The 27329-nt window shown below is 37.7% G+C and overlaps 1 protein-coding gene across 2 annotated transcripts in view; it reads right to left on the reverse strand.

Moving 5' to 3' along the window:
- Positions 1–14748: 14748 nt before the first annotated feature.
- Positions 14749–27329, reverse strand: part of CALCRL (calcitonin receptor like receptor) — a 90975-nt gene continuing 78394 nt past the window's right edge. For both annotated transcript variants that reach the window (XM_080928225.1, XM_080928224.1), the window contains 3 exons: positions 25236–25454; positions 24490–24531; positions 14749–17866 (listed from right to left, as the gene is read on the reverse strand). In XM_080928225.1, coding sequence (XP_080784351.1) covers positions 17642–17866; positions 24490–24531; positions 25236–25454 — 486 coding nt within the window. In that variant the 3' untranslated portion in view covers positions 14749–17641. The remainder of the gene's footprint in view (positions 17867–24489; positions 24532–25235; positions 25455–27329) is intronic.

Raw genomic sequence — 27329 nt, forward strand, 5'->3', positions numbered from 1 at the left:
GTGAGTATCTGCATCTGTCTTAGTCAGGTCCTGGCAGAGCCTCACAGAGGACCGCCATGCCAGGCTCCTGTCTGCAAGCAATCTTGGTTTCAGCAATAGTGTTGGGGTTTGGTGTTCATGCATGGGATGGATCCTGAGATGGAGTGATCTCCAGATGGCCTTTCCTTCAGTCTCTGCTCCATTTTGTGTCCATGCATTAGACAGAAACAATTCTGGGTTAAAAATTTTGAAATGGGTGTGTGGCCGTGTCTATCTACTGGAGGTGGCCTCTTCAGGTTCTATCTCCCTGCTGTGGGGCATTTGGGCCAATGTCATCCCCACTGAGTCCTGGGAATTTCTCTCATCCAAGATGTCTGGGACTTTCTATTGGTCACCCCTCCTGGCTCCCCATCCTCCACTGCTACATATTTCTATTCATTCTCCTGGCCCTTTGGGCTTCTCATCTGTCTCTTCCCGTGAAACCTGATCCCACCACCAAATTTCCTTCCCCCTCCCCTCTCCCTTCATGATTACTTCGCTCCACCTTCTAAGTAGGATTGAAGCATCCACATTTTGACCTTTACAGTCTGTGACTTGTAGTATGGGTATTCTGACCTTTTTGGCTAATATCCACTTATCAGTGAGTACATACCATGTGTGTCCTTTGGAGTCTGGGTTACCTCACTTAGGATAATATTATCTCGTTCCATCTATTTGCAAAATTCATGAAGTAGTCATCTTTAATAGCTAAGTCTTATTCTACTGTGCACATGTACTACATCTTCTGTATCCATTCTTCCACTGAGGGATATCTGGGTTGTTTCCAGATTCTGGTTATTATATAAATAAAGCTGCTATAAATGTAGTGGAGCACATGTCTTTTTAATATAGTGTAGCATTTTTTGATGTATGCCCAGAAGTGGTATAGCTTGGTAATCAGGTAGAACTATTTTCAATTTTCTGGAGAACCACCAGATGGATTTCAAAAGTGGTTGTACCAGCTTGCAATCCCACCAACAATAGAGGAATGTTCCTCTTTCTCCACATCCTTGACAGCATCTGCTGTCACCTAAGTTTTTGATCTTAGCAATTCTAATTGGTGCAAGGTAGAATCTCAGGGTCATTTTGATTTGCATTTCCCTGATGACTAAAGATGTTGAACATTTTTTAGGTGCTTCTCAACCATTTAGTATTCCTCAGTTGAGAATTCTTTGTCTAGCTCTGTACCCCATTTTTTAAAAATTGGGCTCTTAGGTTTTCTAGAATCTAACTTCTTGAGTTCTCTGTATATTTTGGATACTAGCCTCTACTGTATATATGGTTATTGAAGATATTTTTCCTAATTCTTTTATTATTGAGAATTGTTTTGACTCTCCTGGGTGTTTTGTTTTTTCCACATAAAGTTGAAAGTTGCTCTTTCTATCTCTGTAGAACTGAGTTGGAATTTTGATGAGGATTGCATTAAATCTGTAGATTGGTTTTAGTAGGATGCACATTTTTATGTTAATCCTATTTATCCATCATGGGTGATCTTTCCATATTCTGAGATCGTCTTCAATTTATTTCTTCAGGGACTTTAAGTTCTTGTCATACAAAACTTTCACTTGCTTAATTAGAGGCACTCTAAGATATTTTATATTATTTGTGACTATTGTGAAATGTTGTTTTCCTATTTTCTTTCTCAGTCTTTTTATTTTTGTGTAGAGGAAGGCTACTAATTTGTTTGAGTTAATTTTATATCCAGCATTTTGCTGGAGTAGTTTATCAGCTGTAGAAGTTCTCTGGTAAAAATTTTGGGGTTACTTATATATAATATCAAATCATCTAAAAATAATAAGACCTGACTTCTTCCTTTCCAACTTGTATCTCTTTGACCTCCTTTTGTTGTCTAATTGCTCTAGCTAGCACTTTGAGTATTTAATAAATAGGGATAGAGTAGACAGCTTTGTATTGACCTTGATTTTAGTGAGAATGCTTCAAGTTTCTTTCCACTTAATATGATCTTGGCTGTTGGATTGCTGTATATTGCTTTTATTATGTTTAGGTATGTGCCTTGGGCTCCTGATTTCTCCAAGACTTTTAACATGAAGGAGTATTGTATTTTGTCAAAGGTTTTTTTAGCATCTAATGAGATAATCATGGGATTTTTTCCATTTAAGTTCGTTTATGTAGTGGATTACAATGTTCAGTTTCTGGATATTGAACTATTCCAACATCCCTGGAATGAAGACTACTTGGTCATGGTAATGATCATTTTGATGTGTTTTTGGACTTGGTTTAAGAGAATTTTATTGATATTCATAAACAGAATTGGTCTAAAATTTTCTTTCTTTGTTGGGTTTTTGTGTGGTTTAAGTATCAGCATGGCTTCATATAATGAATTAGACAGTGTTCCTTCTCTTTCTATTTTGTGGAGTAGCTTTAGGAGTATTAGTATTAGGTCTTCTTTGAAGATCTGATAGAATTCTGCACTAAAATGATCTGGCCTTGGGCTGTTTTTGGTTTGGAGACTTTTAATGACTGCTTCTACTTCCTCAGAGACTATGAGACTTTTAGATAGTTTACATGATCCTGATTTAATATCGGTATATGGAATCTGTCTAGAAAATCATCCATTTCATCCATATTTTCAGTTTTGTTGCATGTAGGCTTTTGCTGCAGGATATATATTTTTTAATTCTCTCAGTTTCTGTTGTTATGTCTTCCTTTTCTTTTCTGATTTTGATTGATTGTGTTCTTCTGTATTTCTTTAAGGGAGTTATTTATGTCCTCCTTAAAGTTCTTTATCATTTTCATGATATGGGATTTTAAGTCAGAATCTTGCTTTTTGAGTGTTTCTCCTTATAGGCAGGGTGAACTCTTTGAGCTGGGTTAAAGGATGTCTTCTGGTAGGCAAACAGTGCTGTCTCTGTTTATGGGTATCTCCAGTGTTCCTACTTAGGTCACCTCCTGTGACCCTGGTTACAGCAGACCTCCTGGAATTCAAGCTCTCTTTAGAAGTGGGAGGGGAGCCGTAGTGCTTGATCTGCCCTAACCAACGTGGGCAGATAGGTTCTGTGTCCACTGAGCTCTGTGGGAGTCTCAGCTAGAGCAGGTATTGGGATGGGGGTCCTCATCTGTGAGTCTGGTTATGACAGCTCCTGGGAAATAGGTTTTCTCTGGGTGTTGGAGGATCCCATACTCTTAAGATGCACTCTTATACGTATTCCTTAGACTCCTGTTTAAATGAATTGAAAATCTCTTTAATCATTTTAGTACTGTAGTGAATCTCCTCATGAACTACATTCACTATCTTCCCTCTAGAAGCCTGATCATCCTTAAATCTGGTTCTAGGTCTAGAGACAACTACTCATGAACCCTGAAACCTCATTATTTTCTTGCCTAGAATCTCCTTCAGAGAACCTCACTGATGGTTTAGCAGGCAAAGATAAATTAATTTCCACAATCAAAAGTGAAAAAAAGCAATATTTTAGACATTAGGGTGTTAGTATGTTTTCCAAGAGTGAAGAGACTACTACTTCAGGTGAGAAACTCTGACTTAAAATCCCATATCATGAAGCTTCAACGTTCTAAGCTTCAATAGAATAAATACTCCCACATATCTCCATCCCAAATTTCAGGATCCCATTCTTTACCAATAAATGCCTGTATGTTAACTGCCAACATATTCTGAGGCTGGGACTTGAGTTTTCATTGTAATTCAGCCAACCTTATGATGAAGGCTTTGGTTTGATTCTCCTCAACTTGGGCTCTTTGGCTGATAAAAAAAAGATTCTCTTCCAAGGAACACTTAAGAATCTTTAGACTGTTCATGTACTTCTGAAGTCAATTAATTTTATTACTGAGTTCATTCTTTTCCTTCATCAGTTTATTCAGAAATGCTAGGAGCAACCATCATTTTCTGTCTCGCGCCCCACTTCCCGCCGGCAGGAAAAGGCGTGCAACAACAGGATTCTTCTGCGAACAACCTTTATTGTACAATACTCTGAGCAGGGGATCTCCACGTGGGAGAGAAATGCACTGCTTTTATATGCCCAGGAGACTCTTGTCACTCCCTGATTGGTGCACTCTCCACTAACTCAATAGTATGCCACGATAGCGGGCTATGACGTATGTAGCACATGTGCTCTAAATCTCTTGGCTGGGCAACAGCTCTGTTTGCTGAGTCCTTGGCGGGAAGCCGGCGCCATGTTTGGGTGCAGCACAAACGGCTCTCTACAATTTTCTTTATTTTCTCACAAATTCTCAAAAGTTTTACACACAGAGTCACCAAATCCATTGCCCCTCACAATCGGTGAAACGAGACAACCAAATGTATTTGTTTTCTTAAACATGTAGAATAGTTCACACTGTAGGCGTTCAGTATCCTCCAAGCTTCCAGGAGAAACTTTAATAACTGCAGATGATTCAGTAACTTGTAGGTGTTGTCAAGTTAGGAGCCGACACCAGACACTTAAAGATGCGTTCTTACACCTCTGCTGCTCTAAAACCACTTCTGTTCCTGATATCAAGATCTGTATTAGTCAGGGTTCTTTCTAGAAGAACAAAATTTTATAGTGTGTGTGTGTGTGTGTGTGCGCGCGCGCGCGCACACACACTTATAGACTCTGATCCAGCTAGTCCAACAATGACAGAACTGGAGAAATGAGTATTGTGCAGAATAACCTGATCTGAGTAGTCTGGGCAGCCTCCTAAGGCCATAGTGATGTCGCTGCCCACGCTGCTGCCAAGGGCTGTGTCCAGGCCTGTGGCCCATGTCACCACCAAAGGCCATGAGAACATCCCAGGTCTGGGCTGCCTCCTGGGGCCATGTTGACATTTGAGTGCTGCACAGAGCCAGCCCTGCTTTTTGGCTGGGCAGGGTGGGAGAACTTGGATGTTTGGGTGGAGGAATGAGAAGAGAGAAGTGTTGTATAGATGTTATAAATATATCAAAAACAGAATAAAGCGCTCACCTCTCTCTCTCTCTCTCTCTCTCTCTCTCTCTCTCTCTCTCTCTCTCTCTAACTCTCCCATGACTTGAATAAATTCTATTCTGTACTAAAAAAAAACAATAAAAATAGAAAGAAATGAGCACAATTAATAAGAGTAAACAGTGCTTTGTGAGATATAAATGAAATTATTAAGAAATAAATGTGATGCCTATGGAAACAAAATTTTGTGAGAAAATAAGAAGATAAAATATGTCCTTGTGAAGAAATGGTACCAGAAACACATAAATTGTGCCTAAGTAAATGTATTGACTTAATATAAAAATATAATTCATTAGAATATTAAAAGGCTACAAACACTTTCATTGTGAAATTTTCTACTTTATCCAATATTCTTAAAATGCTGAATTTAAACTCATTTGTTTTTCTATCATTTAGATAGTAATAATAATTTATTAGGACTTTGTATTTTTTGTCTCTGAGTCTTGCCATGGTGACCATGATATTCTGAACCTTGAACACTATAGTATGAATCATTACACCAAGATTTTGGATTAAATTAATCTAGGTATTTACTGTGTCTAGCAGAAAATTAACAAGTAAATGATCTATTAATAATACAGTAACAATATCAAAATTTCACATACCAATCTCTTAACTACTTATTACATATGAATTTATTTACTCTTAGTTCATAATTCTGCCTGGCAAGTATTATAAATCCATTTTACTTATTTGTAATTTAAAGGAAATTAAGATAAATGTCTGAGAGTCTTATGACTTTTGTTGGAAAAATAGATTGTAGTTGGTTGAACTTTTTTATTCGTTGTAATTGACTATGTCATTTATTTTTATTTTTTCCTCTTTTTATTGTATTTACATTTTAAAAGTTATCCCCTTTCTCCCTACTCCCATTTGCCCTTCCCTTGCCTCCATGAAGGTGTTCCCTGTTCCAACCACCCTCTCCCACCTGAGCACCTTGGCATTCCCCTATACTGGGAAAATGAGCCTTCTCTGGACCAAAGGCCTCTCCTCCCATTGATGCCAGACAATGTTATCCTCTGCTGCATATGCACCTGGAGCCATGGGTCTCTCCGTGTGTGCTCATTGGTTAGTGTTTTAGTTCCTGGGAGCTGTGTTTGGTTGGTTGATAATGTTGTTCTTCCCATGAGTTGCAGATTCTTTTAGCTCCTTCAGTCCTTCCTCTAACTTCTTCATTGGGATCCCCATGTTCAGTCTGATGGTTATTTGCAAGCATCCTCCTCTGTATCAGTATGGCTCTGGCAGAGTCTCTGATGAGGCATCCATATCAGGATTTTGCCAGTAAGCATTACTTGGCATCAGCAATAGTGCTTGAGTTTGGTGGCTGCATATGGGGTGGATCCCCAGGTGAGGCAGTCTCTGGATCATCTTTTCTTCAATTTCTGTTCCTCTATTTGTCCCTTTATTTTCTCCCATGAGTGTTTTTTTCTCCCTTCTAAGAAGGACTGAAGCATCCACATTCTGGCATTCCTTTTTATTGAGTTTCATAAGGTCTATGAATTGTTTCTTGCATATTCTGAGCTTTTGGAGCTAGTATCCACTTATCGGTGAGTGTCATTTTTTTTAAAAAACTGATAGTTAAAATATATAGTCAATGTCTGTGTTTCCAACTTGAAAGTTTTAATATTCACTTATTCAATTTGTATTATATCTAGAAGTTTTAAGTAATGATGTCTGGCTGATGATAATTATGAAAAGCCAGAGATGCTTGGGGTAAACTTTCAGTTACGTTCATTTCTAATATAAATATTTAGTAACTGTTTTAATAAAGAACCAGTTGTTGTAGGTCTTTAGTTCATGACATGAAGATGGGAGCCAGAAAGTGATGGATGCTAAATAATGAAATGCGTGCTTGATGGAAACATAAGTCTTCGAAGACTGCAGTGTAAGACCTCAATCTAAGCATGTCTACATGCAGTGAAAACACTTGCCATGTCAAATAGATGTAGCCTTCCTTCAATATGGCAGACCTGATAGTATGAGTTGCCATGTTTGTGCTGTAAACTAAGAATAAGTAAGAGTGAGTAAAGGAGTAGATACTCCAGTCGTGCACACTCCATCTTGCACACTCTGCTCTTACACACTCCATCTCTTGCACACTCAGTTCTTGCACACTCTGCTCTTATACACTTCATCTCTTGCACACTCAGTTCTTGCACACTCTGATCTTACACACTCCATCTCTTGCACACTCAGTTCTTGCACATTCCGCTCTTACACACTCAATCTCTTGCACACTCCATCTTGCACACTCTGCTCTTACACACTCCATCTTGCACACACTCCATCTTACACACTCCATTTCACAAAGCTCTTTCCAAAGTCACAAGCATTCTCATGACTTTTAGCATCTGCAGGCCTGCAAACTCTAACGACTGGACTTTGAACATGCTTTCTACAACCTCACTGCATTTTCCACCTCAGAGATCATCATTTTCTGTCAACTTTTCTGAGTTTTTAACTTTCAACTGTCCTTGAATTGTAATTATTTACCACAAGACCATGGCCACTTTCTCAAACCCCTCAGGTACTATCCCCCACATAGTACCTATCTCCAAATGGCCCTAGATAGTCTCACAATATAATGGCCTCATCTGCCATATTTTTTGGAATAAGCAAAGAGTAGTGAAGTTGCTAGTGAGAAAGACAAACGTCTAAAGAAAACTTTTTTGTTTTCCACATGGCATCCACCATACTTCTCCACTTGATATTTGGTAGGCACATTGTCTGCAGTAAGAAAAAGGGGAGTATAAATGGATTCCTAAAATCTGGCCTTAAGTAAAGGTCTGCCCTTGGGCTGTGTCTGTTTGACCTGTCCTCTTTTTCTACTGCCTTAGTTCAAGTTCTATCAAATCCATCATTTGAATCACTGTTTCTCTTGGCCATGAGCCTCTCTCCACACTGGTAGTCTCTCCTACTCAGGATCCCAGCAAACCAAACACCCCACAATGCTTCCTGCATCTTCTGGAAAAATCCCATCCTCCTTTCTGCCCTCTGCATCTTGTCTTTTTCATTGATGCCAAACACCCAGATAACAAATGATTATCAAAAAGTCCTCCAACTTAGGTTTGCTCCCAGCAGCTGTGCTTGGGAAGAAGGCCTCACGCTCGGTCTGTATTATGCACACCTGTGGTTCCCCCAGGACTACCCATGACGTTTATGAGCTTTGTTAAAACTTCATGTGTCTACCACTTCAATGGATAAAGACTTTTGCCCATCCTGATAGGCACACTGGGAACTCTTTTATCCAAAACTGGGAATAGTCACTTCAAAAAAGAATCCCAAGGACAGGGGAGTGAGGGAAATGTGTGATAACTCAGCCACTCACTAGTAATGGATTTCAGAGCTTTACCATCCTTTTCTGGACTTTCGTGTAAAACAGAAGAACATGAAAGGAATAAAGTGATTATGCATTGCCATTCACTGCTTGGTCCCTGGTCCCATTTACTGTTTGGTCCCAAGAAGTCGTGAAGAGGGAGAGATGCTCCTGTCAATAACTTCCAGATGCTTTTTTTTTTTTTTTTTTTTTTTTTTTTTTTTTTTTTTTTTGCTGAACTAGAATAAATATTGGAATGCCTTAGAGAGCTTGGGTGTTAATTTTTAAAGCTTCTATTTATTTTGACACGTGGACTAAAACATTAGCATCGGCTTGAACTGTACTTCAGTCAACCCTCGATGATACAAGAGAAGAGACAGGATGTGAACTCAGTGTTTTCTGGCGGATATGGAACTAACCCATCCCCCCATGCTTGGGGCATAGCAGTAGCAGCATAGCTGACTCAACACTTCCATGGAAATCACAAGCAGCCCTGTAGAGTTCAAAGTCCTACTCATCACAGCTTTAAATCTGCTGCTGTGCTGTGCACATCCTTGTCTACTGACTTACGCATGTGTCCACACCTCCGGACCCCTCAGAAGGGACACATTTCAGGACATTCCTTTTTGTTGTGACAACCAACCCCCATCTGAGGAAATAAATATCTGAGGATCACAAAAGCAAGTCAAGGTCATTGTGCAGTTCCGGCCATGACTTCCACCTCGCTCCATTCTCTGGGTCTAGTCAATGACCTTGCTGGCCATTAACCCTGAGAGGCAGGGCGCCAAGCAGACCGGGCTGTGGAGCGTGATGGCTGAATGGTGGTATCACATGAATGAACGGGATGGAGAAAAGTTTCTTTCAATCTCCAAACAGGAAATAACAGAGTAGAAAGGGGCGAACTACTTTCAATTCAAAAACAAAGAGACAATAGACTATGAGAAAGAGACATCCCTGTACTTTGTGACTGTCCAGTAATTGTGGCTTTGTACAGTAATTGTTTTTTTGTCCCCTCCTTCTTTTGTCAATTCCTTCTTCCAGAAGCTATTTTTAAACCATGTGGGGGTTTTTTTTTCTTCCAGATCTTTGGGATTTTTTGGTACTTTCTTCAAAATTCTGGTTAAGGGGGCAGTAAGAAGTGTTTCAGGGTGCTTTACTACATTTTCTTCTATTTTATCTCTTGTCTGAATCAATTAGAACCTGAAATGGGCAGTAACTAATTTTAACTTAATGATTTGTTAACAGTGTAACACGAACTTAAACTTTCAAAAGCTCACTATGAGACACCACTGAAGGGTTGCATTTCCTCTACAGATTCAAATATAGGTTTGCTGGAGGAGAGAAATAAAACAGCTGTTTATTCTATACCTACCATGTCTAGAGCCCCATCAAATAGAACAGGGAGTATTCACCAAAAAGGATGTATCACAAGGTACTGAACGGGTGCAATCAGGAAGCTAGAAACTGACCGTGATGGGGTGAACAGAAACCACGCTGTGTTGCAGAGACCCCATGGTACCTTGTAAGTGTCTGCAAAAGAAATTCCAGCAGGAATCAGCTCAGCTGTTTATGTGACATAGGATGCTGGGAGTTCTCCATCTGTTTCTGCTGTAGGAGGCAGACAGGTGAACAAATGGATGGTTCTAGAAAGATGGAAGTCAACATAATCCATCTGCTGTGTAGCAAACCCAACTGCATTTTATAGGAGGAAGAGGAGTTTAAGTTATGTCCGCTTTTGTAAACCATATATGGTAACCCACCTCTGGACAGCAGGACAAAAACAGAGAGGGAAGGTCTGAAACAGTTATGGAGCAGGAGAGGACTCAAGGCAACTCTTCTCCTGGGTGAGCATAAAAAGAAGGACACGTGGACTTTGCTGTTTGATTTAAAGCTTAAGAATAAAACATGTATTTACGGATTTAATGTGAAAAAAGAATCTGAAATGTTCTTTGAATAAGCAGTGTGACTATACTTTAAAGTATGAACATGGAAAAAGCTTGCGTTTTCTATAAGGGTCTTACAACTTTACTTAACAAGTCACAAACAATTAGTTTCAAAAGGTTCACAGATGTAATATTTGAATAGTAGAATTTTAGAAATAGTAAAATAGTAGCAGGTTTAATATTATCACTAAGAATTATGACATTTGACCTGTTGAAAACATATTTGAAGTTTGATGTATGATATGCATTAGAGGCATGAAAAACTATGGTTTAAATAAAACTATATTTAACTATTTATTACTTTTCAACCTGGAACAAGAAATGATTAGTAGAAGGAAGTATGGGAGTACCTTACTAATGCTTTACAAAACTGAAGATCTTATTATCTAACTTAGGCACTCGGGGTCTTCCCTAGTACTGAGATCTCAGGCAACAGGAAATATAAGCCTAGTCTTATTAATATTCTTCAATATTTTTACAGTCCAGTTGCTATCCCCTCCCAGTCTTGTCCCATTCCTCCTCCCCCATCTCCAAGCGTCACCAGACCTCCCTATTCCCCCGGACCTCAGGTCTTTGAGATCTGGGGGGTCCAGATTATTTGAGACTATAAGTTTAGTTATTTAAGAGATGTTATGTATATAAATAAGGTACAAGGAAATTTAATAATTTCCTATTTTCCCATCTTCAAATAATTTTAACATCCTAAAAAATTACTTTTTAGAATTTTAAGAAAGCAAAATGTCCTTGGAGGTTTGCGTATAAATATCCTAGTTTGGGACAAAGACGGTGACCTTTGGAAAGCCCCTTTGTTCACTCTCCGGTTATTCCTGGGAACTAAGTGTGGTCATAGAAGACATAAGACTTCACATGGTACCTCTGTGAACAAAGGCCACTGGGGTGGAGTCCCTGTGGTCTAGGATGTGCTTGCAGTTCATGTTTAAGGGAGTCCTGTTTCCTTGATTTTGATCACTTTTCACCACAGGAAGAAACTCCAAGTCAAAGCAACCCCAGAGTTGAGAACAGTCATGCAAAAACAAAAGGCAATCCCTCTCTCCATTTCTCTTCCCATGGATCTAATGCTAGAACTACACATCCTGAACCGAAATCTATGGCAGGAGCTGAAAGAACGCACATCCAAATTCTTAAACAAGCTAGAACATTATGGTTAGCCTGGATTTATGGAATGTGTGTTAATTATGGCGTACAAACTGCTGTCTACAAAACTGTCCCAGGCGTAGAGACATGGATCACCAAGCACTGTGTTTTGTAATAAAAATGACAACAACAGCAGTAGTAATGATAACAGCAAAATGCACAAAAAAAAAAAAAGAAGGAAAGCAAAGGAAAAGAAAGGGGACCCTCTGGGTCCTCGGGCTGCGATGGATTCTTTGTTCACTGGGTGTATTTTCCTTCCGCAGCCTGGATGCGCAGCCAGAAGCACACAGCTCATGCTGAGAGGCCGGCTCGGGGCCACACACGTCCAAGCAGCTCATATGTGCCACATGGGACAAAATGAGACAAAAGTGACTGTCTTCGCTGTTGGTTTCTGTTTTCACCCTCTGCTCATCCAAGCCGTAAGCTGAGGTAAATGTTTACAAGACTTTTGGACACTAGTTTGCTAATTTTGATCCAAGGGAGGGGTTGTTTCTGGGTCAACTGAGGGATTTCTGAAACGGTCTCCAGTTGGAACGTAAACCATTGCATTTTGTCATTAAGAGAGACGAAACCGGATTTAATTTAACGACTTTTTACATGACTGTATCTACTTCTATAAACCATGTTGTAAATTTGCTCGCGGTGTTTGAATTGTAGTTTCCATGAATTTAAGTCAAAGCAGAATTGGGCAAAGATGTTAAAACTCACAAGGAACTCCTATTCGCTGCCGTGGGAGCGCTCGGTAAAAGCACAGAACTGTAAAAAGCAGTGTGGAGCATTCTCAAAACATCAAATATGGAGTGTCCGTGTGGTCCAGCTCTACCACTCTCAATAAGCAGTCGAACTCTTGTAAGCATGTTTCTGAAGGCATCATTTATAATAGCAAGGAAAGAGAAGCAGCCTAGTTGCCCTCCCGTGGGTAAGTGGAGGAAAATGCAGCGCATGTGCACAACTGAATTTGATTCTGCTCTAGGGAAAGGTGGGAGGTGACGGGAGATTGATGGGAATTAACTGAGTGGAGGCCGGTAGATCTGAAAGGTTGGACATTGAGCAGACAACCAAAATCCAGAGACCAAGTCACACGTTCTCTTATGCACAAATCGTACTTACGATGTCTACATGTGTGTGCATACAGAGGGTAAGTGTGGATACAGACTACGAGACTGATAGGGTCAGGACAGGAAAAAATGAAGTGTCCAGAAAGGGGACAGCAACCCATTTGCCACATGAACCCAAAAAGGAGGCTATGGAGATAGGAAGGCACAGCGGTGGGGTGGGCAGGACTATGCCTAAGACTATGGGAGAGGAGAATCAGCAAAAAATAATAATTTGTATTTAAAAATTAAACTTATCATTGTGGGCGGTAGAGGGAGGGACCTGGGAGGGAGAGAGGAGGGGGAGGGAAAAGGAGGCCAGGACCAGGTGTGGGAGGACGGGGGGGGGGGGGGGGGGGAGGACGGGGTGGAGTGGTGGGGGATGGGGAACTGGGGTAGCCACTAGAAATTCCCAGATGCTATGAAAGTAAGAGGCTCCCAGAACCCAACAGGAATGACATTAGCTGAAATACCCAACACAAGGGAGGGAGAACTTGTAGAGACCATATCTGGAGGTTAGGCACAGCCCCCTATTTCCTGGTTGACAGATGGAGCCACCAACCCATCTTAAAAATATTAACCCGGAATTGCTCCTGTCTAAAGAAAATTCGGGGACAGAGTGGAGCAGAGACTGAAAGAAGGGCCATCCAGAGACTGCCCCACCTGGGGACCCATCCCATCCACAGACACCAAACCCAGACATTATTGCTGATGCCAAGAAAAATTTGCTGACAGGAGCCTGGTATGACTGTCCCCTTAGAGGCTCTGCCTTGACCAATACAGATGTGAATGCTTTCAGGAAACCATCAGACTAAGCACGGGGACCCCAATGAAGGAGTTAGGACAAGGACTGAAGGAGCTGAAGGAATGTGTAGAAGAACAACAAAATCAACCCAGAGCAGGCACTAAAACGCCAACCAAAGAGCACACATGGAGGGACCCATGGCTTCAGCAGCATGTGTAGCAGAGGAGGCAGTGTCTGGCATCAATGGGAGGAGAGCCCTTTGGTCCTGTGGAGGCTTAATGCCCCAGCAAAGGGGAATACTAGGGCAGTGAGGTGGGAATGGGTGATATATATATATATATGTATACACACACACACACACACACACACACACACACACACACACATATATATATCACTATATGATAGTTAAATTTTTAATTAAAAGTAAGTTGAAAGACATTAAATTGTCAAATACATGTAAATGGTAAAATATGTCTGGAGAAAAAATATATATAATCTTATATATATTATAATATATAATATTTTCAGTGTGTTTCAGGAATAGTAAGTACATGCTTGGAACAGTTGGTAGACAATTTGCTCTATCATGTAAAAATGTAATCTCAACTACAACAATGTTAACTTCAATTTGTGTGTGTGTTATCATTCATTATTAGGCAACACACTAAGCATTTTGTTTTGTTTGATTTTTGTTTTTGTTTTACAGTTGATTAACTTTAGAGGTGGTAGTTTCAAAATGCATTGGGCAGAATGTGATCTGCCTAGTTGGCTCTATTATGTTAAACCTTTATCAATAAATAGCTCAAAATACTATGAGGATATTTTTGGTTTTTGCATTTTTCCTAAATGTAAGCATTTTTCACTTCTGTGAGCATTATGCTATTTTAATTCTACATTAAAATTAGTATATTATTTTAATGTAGCCCTACCTCTTCTGAGTGTATAGTCTAATTGCATTTATATTTACTGTTTTGCTTAATTTTTATCAGTAATCATATTTGATTGCTATTTGGGGGGTTCAAGACAGAGTTTCTCTGCGTAGCCCTGGCTGTCCTAAAACTCTCTCTGTAGATCAGACTGGCCTGGAACTCACGGAGAGCCACTTGCCTCTACCTCCTGAGTGCAGGGTGTGTGCCCAGCACACCCAGCTTTGGATTACCATTCTTAAACACAATGTTTGTATATTCACCTCAGTGTTTTTATATCCTCAGGCACATGTAGGGTTTTAAATTCCCTTTTGAATAATTATGACAAATTACTGGTTCTGTCATTAGTTAAATAAAGTCATTGACCCATTTAAGTTTTTGATTGTATGAATTTTTGACCATGTATTCTTTTTTTAAAAAAAAAATCTTTATGTAGGTATTTTTAGTTCTTTAATTTCTAGTATTTAGCACAAAGCCACTCCTTGGGATATAGTACAAAAAGGAGGAAAATTCTCTAAAAATGTTCCTGTTTGGAAGGCTCTTTTCTTTTCTTGCAATATGAGACTTTGTACATGTTATACTTTTAACACAGAAAACAAAAATTGTATTTTTAATTAATTTATTAAATTCACCTACTAGTTTATTAAAGTCTTTAAAGAGAGGAATAAAGACATTGTCATTTATTTTGCAAGGTATTTCTTTAGTTGCTGCAAGAATTTTGTGAGAAATTCAATTACTCTGTAGTGCAGGGAAGATGAGTAAAAGTTAACTTACAGCTTTAATATTCTCATGAAACCTACATAGAGATTGCAAGTCAATACAACATGAGTTCTTTTAAGTGACCAGAACATCTTGAATATGTTTTACAGATAATGTTTCCATAAGCAAATTAAAACACAAAGGAAATTAAAATAGATTCACAATAAAATATCTAAACAGTTAAGTATAACACTCTAAATACTACTAAACTCTATACAGTTTGTTATATTTGAACAAACACTAAACTCCAGGATGAATGACTTATCAACAACAACAAAAAAATACAAAGTCACTTCTAAAATTGTCAGCCATGATTTTAACAAATTATAGAAAAAATGATAAATCCAACTTTTAAATGCTAAAAATTCCCTAAGTTAGTTTTTAGGCACCAGAGAAGTTTTCTTTCAAAATTTTCAGATTTCTTTTCCAATATAGAAGCAATATAGAAATATTTTAATTGGCACTTCAGTTTTAGAGAATTCTAGCTTCAAAAATATTATTACAAAACTAATACTGACTAACCTCAGACTGCTATGTCTGAGGAAGATACCACAGTCGATAATGGCAGTAAAGAAATCTCAGCTATGCTTGATATGATAAAAGAATACTAAAATTTAAAATTACAATACCTTTAAAATATGTTCTCTAGTAATTCAGCATTCTGCACTGTCACTTATTGTTAATACTTGATGGTTTGTTCGGAAGAATGCAGAGTTACATGAACACTGTCAATAAAGTTATGAATCTACTCCTTTAAATAATAAATAGCTACAGTTTGAACGTATTAAAAGGAAAGTTTGTACAGTTTAGGCAGTTGAAAGTTCAAAACAGCCTGCGTCCTTTTTAATGGCAGCTTGCATGAAATCCACAAAGTTGAAAGTAACTTAGTAACACCTTTGTCTGTATAGATAAATCATAAATATGTTTGTCAGATCATCTAATACATCAGTGCTTGATAATTTGAACTATTTTCCTTGACAGTTTCAACTTCTGAATTAACTGTCTATTGTAGCTTAAGACACAAGAAGTGAGGACTGATTCGTTTCTTTCATCCACTATAAGCTGACGGACACACTTCAAAAAACATGGATTCGTGTGACTATCCCCAAAGTGACTTTTAGTAACTGATGTCGATCTTGTTCTTCAGAAAGTCCAGATAAAGCAATATTTGAAAAACTAAATCTATTTAAAATGTCACTTTAACTCACAGGCAAAACTTTCTTCTGTCTTAATTTAATTATTACCTAAATATCTGACACTTCATCCTCAATGGTAAGTTCGAGTCTTCCTGTGGCTTGTAGACCCACAGCAGTCTACCGAAATACTGAAGCACTGCATATAATAGAGAGAAAATTCCTCTGTGGTTCATAAAAAAAATAACCTGGGTCTTTTTCCAAAACTATAAGTCTTCTTTTAGTAAAAGTCAGTTTAGCTATATTTTAGCGAATTAAAATACACAACTGTAGCAGACTAGCATTTCTTACAGTAGTTGTTCATTGTTTCTGAATTTGAGTGAGTCATCATCAAATTGGAAGAAGCAATATGTCAGTACTTCAAAGATAACATGCTTATAAAACTATGGCTTTGCATTTTAAAATAAATATTTTATATCATATCATTGATATTTCAGTGGTTTGTTTTTAGTTCTCAAATTTCTGATGCTGGTATCTGTTTGTCCTTAAAATATTTACCAAACATAGAATTCTGGACTCTATTTTACTCTAAAATAAATCAGCCCAGACACAGTATCAGATACTATGTTGCATATAATGTTGCATTTTTTTATCTGCTTTAAAACAGTTACCTAGATTGTGTTTTGAACTGAAACAATAAAATAAAACAATTACAGTTTCATTTATACAATCTCTCTCTCTCTCTCTCTCTCTCTCTCTCTCTCTCTCTCTCTCTCTCTCTCTCTCTCTCTCAAGATAAAAAGAAATCCTTCATTGATTCCCTTCATAAAAAATGGCTGATCACTTATCTACACAGTAGAAATGGAAAGGCCAAAGTTTCTATTTACAGATTCAGGAAAACTAATCTCCTACTCCTGCAGTAAGATTTAGAGGAAACAAATGTAACTGAAAATGTGTTTGTAGCTTCTACCAATATGTCTTCCTAGTGATTCAGAATAGAGACGCCACAGGATACAATATGTAGCAGCAAAAGCCCAGGGGAATTCTGCTCAGTTGCTTTCTTATAGGAACAGAAGATGACAGAGATGAAGAACTCTGTCTAATCTACAGAAGTTAGAAAGACGGTTAAAGTGTTTCTGACAAACCATTCACTACCATCAAATGACAAAGGATGGGGAGTTTTTATAACAAAAAACAAACTTTCCTTTCATGTCTATAAGACTGAGCAAGGTCTCCTCAGATGAGAAGAGCAGAGCTCTGGTCAATGTGGGTGTGAGTGTGCACAGACACCCATCTGTGAGAGCATGCAGTATTGTGTGGGTTCAAAGCACGTCAGCTCCAGAGAGTTGATTGTGTGTATTTTCTTTCCAGTTCCACACTCAGTGATATCAGGTTGGTAACTTGAAATCAGCGATGGTAGGAGTATACTGGCCAACAATATAAACTGAGGCTTTTTCTCCCCCATAGAGAGAGGGTTGTTAAACCTTTATCCACACAGTTATCATTTCATTTGAGGACTTTCTTCATGGTATGCAAGAAATCCATTTTCTATTAAATCTTCTGGCCATCAAATCATAGGTTCAAGTGACACAAAACATGTGAGACTTCTGTTTTTTCACATCACTAGATCATACATTTTTTCTGGCTTTAATGCAACGTTTTCGATATCCTGGATGCTTTTTCCATTTAAGTGTTCAGTGGGGCAGTCGTGACTGTACCCTTGCACATCACTGATGGTTGACACGGTGTAGGATGCACTGCGGAGAGCATCAGAGTGGGAGAAGCCATTTCCAAACTGTATTTTATACTGGTTCCAGTTTCTTCTCAGAATTGCTTGAACCTATCAATCACCAATAAACAGAAACACCAAGAACAACCCATTAATTGAGATGAACTTAGTCTATTTAAGGCATAGCAAAATGTTTGGCAGAAAAGGTTTTATTCTTTAAAGTAAGAAGAAGACCAAGTAATTATAGACTAAGGTCTATAATCTTAGGTACTCATAAAACTGAGGCCGGAATACTGCAGGGTCAATGCCTGCTAGTGTCAAGTAAGCGCAGACCTGCCTAAATATCTTACCGATATCTTGTGTCAAAATGAAAAGTAAAAGAGAAAGAGATAGAGAAAAAGAGAGAGAGACAGAGAAACAGAGAGAGAGGAAGAGAGAAAGACAGAGAGAGAGAGACAGAAAGACACACACACACACACAGAGAGAGAGAGAGAGAGCGAGAGAGAGAGAGAGAGACAGAGAGACAGAGACAGAGAGAGAGAGAGAGATCCTTGGTAGCTAGCTCACTTAGCATTTCTGGTGCCCTGAATTCAGTCCCAGTATTACACATACACATACACATGAATTTTAAATAAAATACCTTCACATCATGGAACATATTGCAATTAATTGTTACTCTTGAGTTAATTAATATTTTAATATTTTTATTCCAAGTCTTGTCTTTAAAGCTATAATAATGCAAGTGTAGAATGTGTGTTCTTGCCAAACACGGTTCACCTAGATATCTGGTTTTACATCATTGCCTTAATAAACTGAGAATGTAAGTGTTAAGAATGTATAGAAATTGGGGAAATATGCAGATCAAAAAAAATATAGGGACACTAGGAAATAATTAGCACTAGCAGTAGGCTTTAAAAAATTGTTTCTATATGCTAAAAATTGTGCTGCATTCTGAAATAACTGCATTTATCCTCACAAATCTTACTTCCAAAAATAATGTAATGCATTAGATTAGACAAAAGTAATTATTAAAAAATGTTTAGTAATGTTACTTCTCCACTTCTGCATATTTTGTATTTCTTTCATTTTTTTGATATTTCCGAGAATTATTTTTCTTTTATTTATATAAGTATTTTATATGAATATTTGTAAGTGTATCTGTAGATTTGTGTTAAGTCGATATATGATTAGACAGTGGGGAGGTAGGTGGAGAAAAGATAGGAAAACAGAAGAGGAACAGAGAAGGGAGGAAAATCAAGGTGGAGCTGGAGAAAATAGACCTGGATCCAGGTGGCTGTAATTGGCATTAGGTAAAATTGAATATTTCTAAGGGACTTCATAGGCCTTTTATCTCATATGGAAGGGCAGTCTGTATCTTTTTCCATTGGATGTGATCTTATGGTATCGAAGGTTTATGGATTGAGAATGTATTTATAAACCTGCATGAAAAGCTATCCGGCCTTAGAGTCATGTTTGTGCCGGGCGGTGGGGTAAAGAAACAGGTCGGGACAGAAGCAACAGAGCAGGCAGAATGAACCGTCTGGGAAGGGAACCTCGTGGAGAGTGTAGCTCATGAACCAAGTGACAGAGTGTGTGTTCGGCTCCTTAATAAAGCAGCATCTGTGGAGTGAGACCGAGAGGACTGGTAAAGAGATAAGCCATTCATTTTTAATATTTACTGCAACATGTTTCATGTGTGGGTGATTTTGTGTTTGTTTGTGTGTGTGTGTGTGTGTGTGTGTGTGTGTGTGTGTGTGCTTGATACTCAGTGAGGTCAGAAGAGGGTGATAGGTGTTCAGAACTGTAGGTACAGATGTTTTTGAACCATCATGAGGATACTGGGAACTGAATCTAGTCCTCTGCATGAGTAGCAAGTGATCATAATTTCTAGCCATCTCTCCTTCCCCTGTATGTAAATGTAACTTTTATCCACCAGATGTAATTATCATCTTGGAGGATTACTGATCAATAAACTCTCCCTTTCTAACTCCCGATCTGAACTCTGACTGACCGATTCAATTCAGCTATTCTGGCTCAAACTCCTCTCCAATCTGACAGATTCAAACTGGCTTCTCTTGGCTTCTGACTAAATTGTTCCGCTTGACCTCAAACTAACTGGCAATCTAATATTCTGGCTCCTTTTTATTCTCCGGCTCATTCTATCTTTACCTACAACCTTTCTCTAAGGCTCTGTAAAACTGTCCCAGTAAAACCAACCCCTACCCTCTTCTCTCCCCTGCTCCCCTGCTGATGTTCTCTTAAGTATTTTCTCTTTCCTATGCTGTTCTCATGTTGGGCATATTCTATCTTTGACTCATTCTGTTAATTCTGTCTCTGATTCATCACTTTGTCTACCCCTCAATTAGATGTGACTTTCAAACATGGCTGTTTCCTTTTAGAAGCTAATCTTACCTATATTGTTTGGGATTAAAGGTATTTACTAAAGGCTTGACTTCATTCCGGCCTGATCATAGAGACCTAGAAGGTGTTTGGATGGGATCCTTTGCCAGAGCAGCCATTTTGCTGGATTAAATTTCTCTATCCTGTAGCTTTCTTTCTCAGAACAAATGTGAAGTTTGATGCCTTTTTTCCTGACTGAAATTAAGAGATTATAACTAGTTGTGTCAGAAACAATGACCTTTATTTTGATTGAATTAGGATACTAGAAAGACTTCCTTTATGCTGAGTCCTTAAACACAAATAAAAATAGTCAGCTCAGTCTTAGATGCCATCATCTGTATACTAACAGGTTTGATACCCATGTAAAGCCTGAGTGGAGGTTGGCCAGTTTTAGGTCATAAAACATTTGTCCTATCCCTGTGATGTAGTACATGTTTGCGTAGATGTTTGTTATTTGAATAGATTTTCCCAAGCTGTCGTCTGATATTTTGGCCAGTTCTAATGCCTGTGCCTAAGAAGAATCTAAGAATCAAAATAATAGTAACAATCCTAGCAATTTATATACTCTTAACATCCTCATATGTTAAGGGTATATAATTAACTCTCTGTTCAAAATATTCATGTAAAATTTATATTAAATATTTTATAAAATCTGTCTTGTGTTGTCTCTTGTGCCTTCTCCAAACATTCTACAACCAATAGTGATTTACAGGATACTATAGTTTTGGGGGTACTTTTAAGTCTCTTACGTGCTGCCACTTAAGATAAAGACAAAGTTTTCCTGTCTTATTTCATGTTTTAGTATTAAAGAAAAGGGAATGGTCAAAAATGAAGCCATCCAATTACTTAAATAAAATTCAAAATTAATTTATAAAATATCTATTCAATTTTTCAGTAATTCTAACACTATATAAGTGAACTGCTAGAACCTCCATTATATAATATGTTATTAAGAAGTTCAGCAACTTTTGGACCATTTCTTTGTATTTGGTAACAAAGGCTAATGTATATTTATATAAGTACTGTGGAAATAAAGGAATTATAGGATAACATATTATTTATTTTGCACAAAATTACTATTTGCTTCACTCGTGGTTTTATTAATTCTAAACCAACAAGTAAGGTATTTAAATTAAAGTAATTCACTAATATTGATGCATGTAATGTCTTCAAACACCAAGCAAATGATAACTACATTTTCTCTGTGGGGTCCCAGCAGGCCAATGGCTTTAAATGGCATGTTTAAGTAAATATTCAGAGATTTAAACAAAAACACTTTGAATAGTTGTGTATCTCCTTTGGATGGGAAATATTTTATTCTGATGTTACACATATTTTTCTAATTTATTATAAATGCTAGACTAGTTAGAAACTGGAACTATGTAGCTTCAAGTTGAATGAGAGTGGGATATATCTTCCCATAAAATATTACAAAGGTTGAAAGATGTCAGCCAGAAGATACCCATCTTGAGACCCTTGGACTGATAAATAGTTCTAAAAGAAAAGCTAACCAAATCCCAGAAATCAAAATAGGTATGAACTGTTAGATGTTTGTCCCTTTGATTATGATCACAACCTTATTTTTTCTTAGTGAATAAACTGTCAGAAAAATAATGAAAAGACAATGTCCTGAAATGTGGACTATTCTTTACCAAAGTTAAAAAAAATGGACCTAATAAAAGACCTCTAGTCTTTTCATTTTTAACATCTTTCTCTAAGGCAAGATCATACTTATTTAACAGACTGTTAAATTAGACACTCAATGCATTTAAATGGAACAAATGTAAAATGTGGGTATTATTAATGATGTGAATATGTTTACATTGGTTTATGAAAGAGCTTTTTGCAGGCAACTAAATCAAATACTTAGACCCTCATTAACACATGAGAAGGGTCGATAATAATACTCCTTAATCTAAATCAATTCTAAGGGTGTGATATAACTATAAACTAGGTATAAAGACAAAGAGTTTTTCTTCAAAGTATATGAGTTAAGGCTTCTCAACATTTTTTGTTTGGTTGATAAAGCCAGCTACAATGCATTGTTGTGACACATGTCCTTCTGATGACCATAGCCCCTTGTTACTGTTGCGTACTTTTATTTGAGTGGAATGGGACTGAGAAGGAAGTGGCCTGGCCACTTGTGAACCTACAGCTAACTATCAAGAGATGCTAAGAGGAAGGTAGATGTTTGCTAACATTTAGCACAAGCACAGACATCAGGCGAAAGCAAGCCACTTGACCTAACATGACGGGCATAAAGAAACTAAAACCAAGCAAATGACTTTTTTAAAAAATGACATAGTTGGAACCACACAAATTAAATCTGGCAGCTATTTCTTTGTGTTACAAGAGTGGGAAAAACCAAGAGGCAAAGAGACAGAAAAGGAGGGATTACGGCATTTCCTAAGATTTGGGCTGAGTCATGCTCAAACAGACGGTCTCCCAAGCAGAGGGAAAAGGGAGAGATATGAAAGATGTTGTGATGAACTGAAGATTTGGCAACAACCAAGTTCAAAGGTTTTCTTGTTATTAAAATTTTCCAATGCCAAAAATTTTCTCAATTTAAGTCATGGCAGAAGAACAAGGTGCTGTGTCTGTTTTGTTTAGACAGATAAAGGACAACAGAAGGGGAAGACATTAACTTCAATCCTCCCTGGATACTGTTTCTGAAGCAAAGTGCCAATTTAAAATTTAGCTTGCAGTGTGATTAATGTTCCCATTTCTGCATGGTTTTTCATTAAAACAATGATCTCTGATCAACATAGAGATAAAGCTAGACTATCCTAAGGATGTGGCGAGGTTGGACACCGTGTATTTACCTTCACCTTTCCAACACGAGTGTAAATAAGTCTATTTCCCTTTGTAAGGACAAATACACTTTCCTTGGTTCCAAGTCTTTCCTAGACTATAAGTGCTAGGAAGGAAGACACAGCTCCAGAATTTTGAAGGCTCTACCATGTTTGTTGCCCATCCCTCCTATCCTTCTCCGCCTACTGCAACACCTAGTTTACTAGTGACTTAAATATTTAAAAAATTACACTACTCTGTTTCTCTAAATAAGGAGACATCTTCCATATTTCATGCATGCTCTTTGACATGTGTTTATGTTGTTCATTGATATTGTTATAGCCACATAGAGAATTGCCTAAGTCAGTGCATCTGTTTCCATATGTAATAAAGGGTATATGAAATTCCCTGTCAAGACAAATCATTTATCTGTCCCCTCTTATTTCATTCTCTGTCCACAAGTGCCATCAACTTGAGGAAAATATCCACTGTCATGTAGAATGTAGAATTATGGAGATACCAACTAAATTATAAATCAGTAGTTTCATTTGACAGTATACACTTCTATCCCACTGTTATACAGTGTTATAGATAAATGTAATGTAAAATAGGTTCCATTACTTATACTTTAATTTCTACTTTAAACAATTTGTCGGCTTACCTACAAAGAGAGAAAAGTAGAATTGACTTAGACCAGGAAAAAGTAGTTTCTTATAAGGCATATGTAATTTCCAGTAATTTATTTTATAGGAAATAGTCACATAAACTATGCCAGCTGGCCCATGTGTTCCCTGAGGTTTCCCAATGAGTTTCTCAGTTACATGGGGTCCATTTGTCATGGAGTAGCTGTCTAGATTTCTGTACTGGGCTCCATCGTGTTAGCACACTCTAGATGAAAAGTGGCCAAGTAGATCAGGAACAAATAAAAAGCAAAGTCAAGGATGCTCAAACAATGGAGCAGTAACAACATCCATCTGAGTAGACATATCCACCCAGTTAGATCACTGAAACCTCTTGAGTGGAAAATCCCCAGGCAGACACCTAGAGATCTCCAATACATTTTCATAGTACTTGTCATGGCGTTCTAGTTGTTTCCTAACTCACTCTCTTACTTTACTTTGTTATCTTTTTATATCTATAATGAAACCTTTCAAAGGAGCATAGAGTTGAGCCAATTAAAGAGAACAGAGGAAATGAATAGATTTTGTTTCTTGTGACAGTACATGTTCTATTAAGTTAAATATTGCCCAGCAGTGTTCCCATAGCAACACCCAGACTTCGTACTTCTTGACGGTAGGTCGAAAGGCTAGCTGATGGATACTACCCATTGGGATATTTTGAAGTAAGACCAACTTTGCTCTACCATTCAACTCTAATGTTACCCACAATTTTGACATAATATTTGTGCCCAGAAAAGTAATTTTATGTAACTTTTTCTGTGATAAAATTGGTAATTAAAATAGTTGTTTGGGGGGAGGGTTATAACCTCATCTTTTGAAAAAGGAAATTGTAGAAAAAAAAATTAGTAAAATCAATAAACATACCTCTCCATTAAAGAAGCAGAAAATTGTAGACACCAAAAGACCCTGTAAAAAAATTAAGTTATCTGAGTCCAGTTTTATTATATTCCTTATTATTTAAAGCAATTTTAATTCAAAATATTTTTATCATATTCATCCCCTCTCCCAAGTCCTTCCAGTTCATCTCTCCCTCCCTACCCACTCACCCAACTTTAAGTTCTTTCTCAAAAAAACAAACAAAAGCCCAACACAACAACAATGCTTCAAAACAAGAAAACAAAATAAAACTATGCCCAAAAAGAAGAACAAAACTCAACAAACTGCAAGCAAATAAAACAACACATGCACGTGCACATACATGCACATGCACACACACGGTAGTGTTTATTATATATGGGTCAACTACTTCTGAACATGAGATCTGTCCTGGAATGGCTGATGTACTGTCACACCATTAAAGAAAACTGATTTTTTCCTCTCCCAAAAGGAATCATTTGACAGCTCAGTTGTTAACCTTTATTGTAGTGGCTAGGTTTTCTTTCATTTATTCATGCATTCATTCATTCATTTAACATATAAGTTAAAGCAAAAAATGATCACATCACAGTTGGACAAGGCCAACCAACAGAAGGAAAAGGACCTAAGAAAAGGCACAGGAATCAAAGGCTTATCATCCACTGTTATACAAGTAGTCAAGAGTGAAACCAAACCTATATGTAAACTCAGTACAAAACTTGTCAAGCCACCCCCTTGAATCAGGAACACCTTACCTGATAGTGCATCAGAATGTGCATGACGTAATCATACACCTCCTCGGCAACCTTTCCTTCAGGCCGCCACGGGAAAAGCACAAATTCGATGCCAAGCAGTGGAACCAAGATGAGGGTGGCTCTCACGGCCTTCATGTAGAGATTGGATTCTGCCTGGTGTGTGACTTTCAGCTTCGTGATGAGAACACGGACAATGTTTAACAGGAAAAAGAGATTTACCTAAGAAGAAAATAAAAGTTCATCTAAAAGTCTGCTTGTCTTTAGATTAAGAAACCAGTGTTAGGACAAGCCTTTAATCCCAGCGTTTAGGAGGCAGAGACAGGTGGATCTCTATGAGGTTGAAGCCAGTCTGATCTATTGAGTGAGTTCCAGGGCAGGATAGATAGATAGATAGATGGATAGATAGATAGATAGATAGATAGATAGATAGATAGATAGATAGATGATAGATAGATAGATAGATGATAGATAGGTAGATAGATAGATAGATAGATAGATAGATAGATAGATAGATAGATAGAAAGATAGATAAATAGATAGATAGATAGAAAGAAAGATAGATGATAGATAGATAGATAGATAGATAGATAGATAGATGATAGATAGATAGATAGATAGATGATAGATAGATAGATAGATAGATAGATAGATAGATAGATAGATAGATAGTAGATAGGTAGATAGACTAATAGACAGACAAGCAGTTTTTTAAACAGGAAGAAGCCTATGAAAACTCCAGTTTTATAAAACTTTATGTACAAGAACTAAAGGCACATTTTTGTAAGACATTAATTAGTGTGTAGTTATAAAGTAATGCTATTCCACTGACAGGCACATAAATTTTAGTGAAATTAACTTTTAGAAAAATAAAATTATGCTAAAATTATTGTGGAACATACTCAGTTAGAAAATATTTCTGTCATTTTAAGCTCATTTTCTATGTAATAGTTAAAATTTGTCTATTATTTCAATTCAAGGTCATAAATACTTCTAGCAAAAATATTATTTTTAAGAAATGTTATTTTATTAAATATTATCTGTATTTACATTTCAAACGTTATTCCCTTCCTCCCCCAACTCATCCCCCTTCCCCTCCCCTTACTTCCATGAAGATGCTACCTCTCCCAACCACCCACTCCCACCTCAAGGCCTTGTCATTCCCCTACACTAGGGAAACAAGCCTTCACTGGACCCAAAACCTCTCCTCCCTTGATTAGACACTGCCTCCTCTGCTACATATGCAACTGGAGCCATGGGTCTCTCCATGTGTACTCATTGGTTGGTGTTTCAGAAGAAATTGTTTTTATAGTTGTGTGTGTGTGTGTGTGTGTGTGTGTGTGTGTGTGTGTGTTTTGATGGAGGACAGAATAAGATGTCAGATATGTAGAGCTGGAATTATAGGTGGTTGTAGGCTGCCTAACATGCAGGTTGAACTGAACTCTGGTCCTCTGGAAGAGTAGCAAATGTTCTTGACTGCTGAGCCATTTCTCCAGCCTCAACAGAAGTTAATGTCTTAAAGCTTCCTCTTCATTACTGTCCGTACATTGTACTCTCCAAGAGTGTATTGTGCCAAAATAACTATTTTTATATATTTGTTCGGTCTTCCTTGTTGTAATAATCTGATCAAATCTTTCTGTATGAACATTTCTCATAGTAAGTACCTGAAATAGTGCTGTTCTGTGAGTTCTCTTTATGCTTATGGATAAAGAGCTAATGCAACTGATCCAGCTGATATTCAGACTGGACTATGCTAGAGAAAGAATCTTTTGGCTTCCCATAACAATGTCTATAAATAACTCTCTGTGATTACAATTTACTATTTATTGTGCCGTAGCAACTTTCCCCAAGAGATAACATTGCCTTTGAAGGGATTCACAGAACTCTGAAAATGGAATTTGACTCAGCAATTAAGAATCTGTCTTATGAATGTCATTTCAATTTGTCTATACCCTACAGTCCCTTTCATCCACTTTCTCTTTCTTCAAACCCTATTTTCTCTCCTTTTACATTGACTACTTTAATGCTTTTCCCCCCGTTCCTGTGATAATATACTCTAACATTTCAGCACATAGCTCCAGGATAGCCAGTATAAAC

Source organism: Micromys minutus, assembly GCF_963924665.1.
Source record: "Micromys minutus genome assembly, chromosome: 13".
Classification (NCBI taxonomy): domain Eukaryota; kingdom Metazoa; phylum Chordata; class Mammalia; order Rodentia; family Muridae; genus Micromys; species Micromys minutus.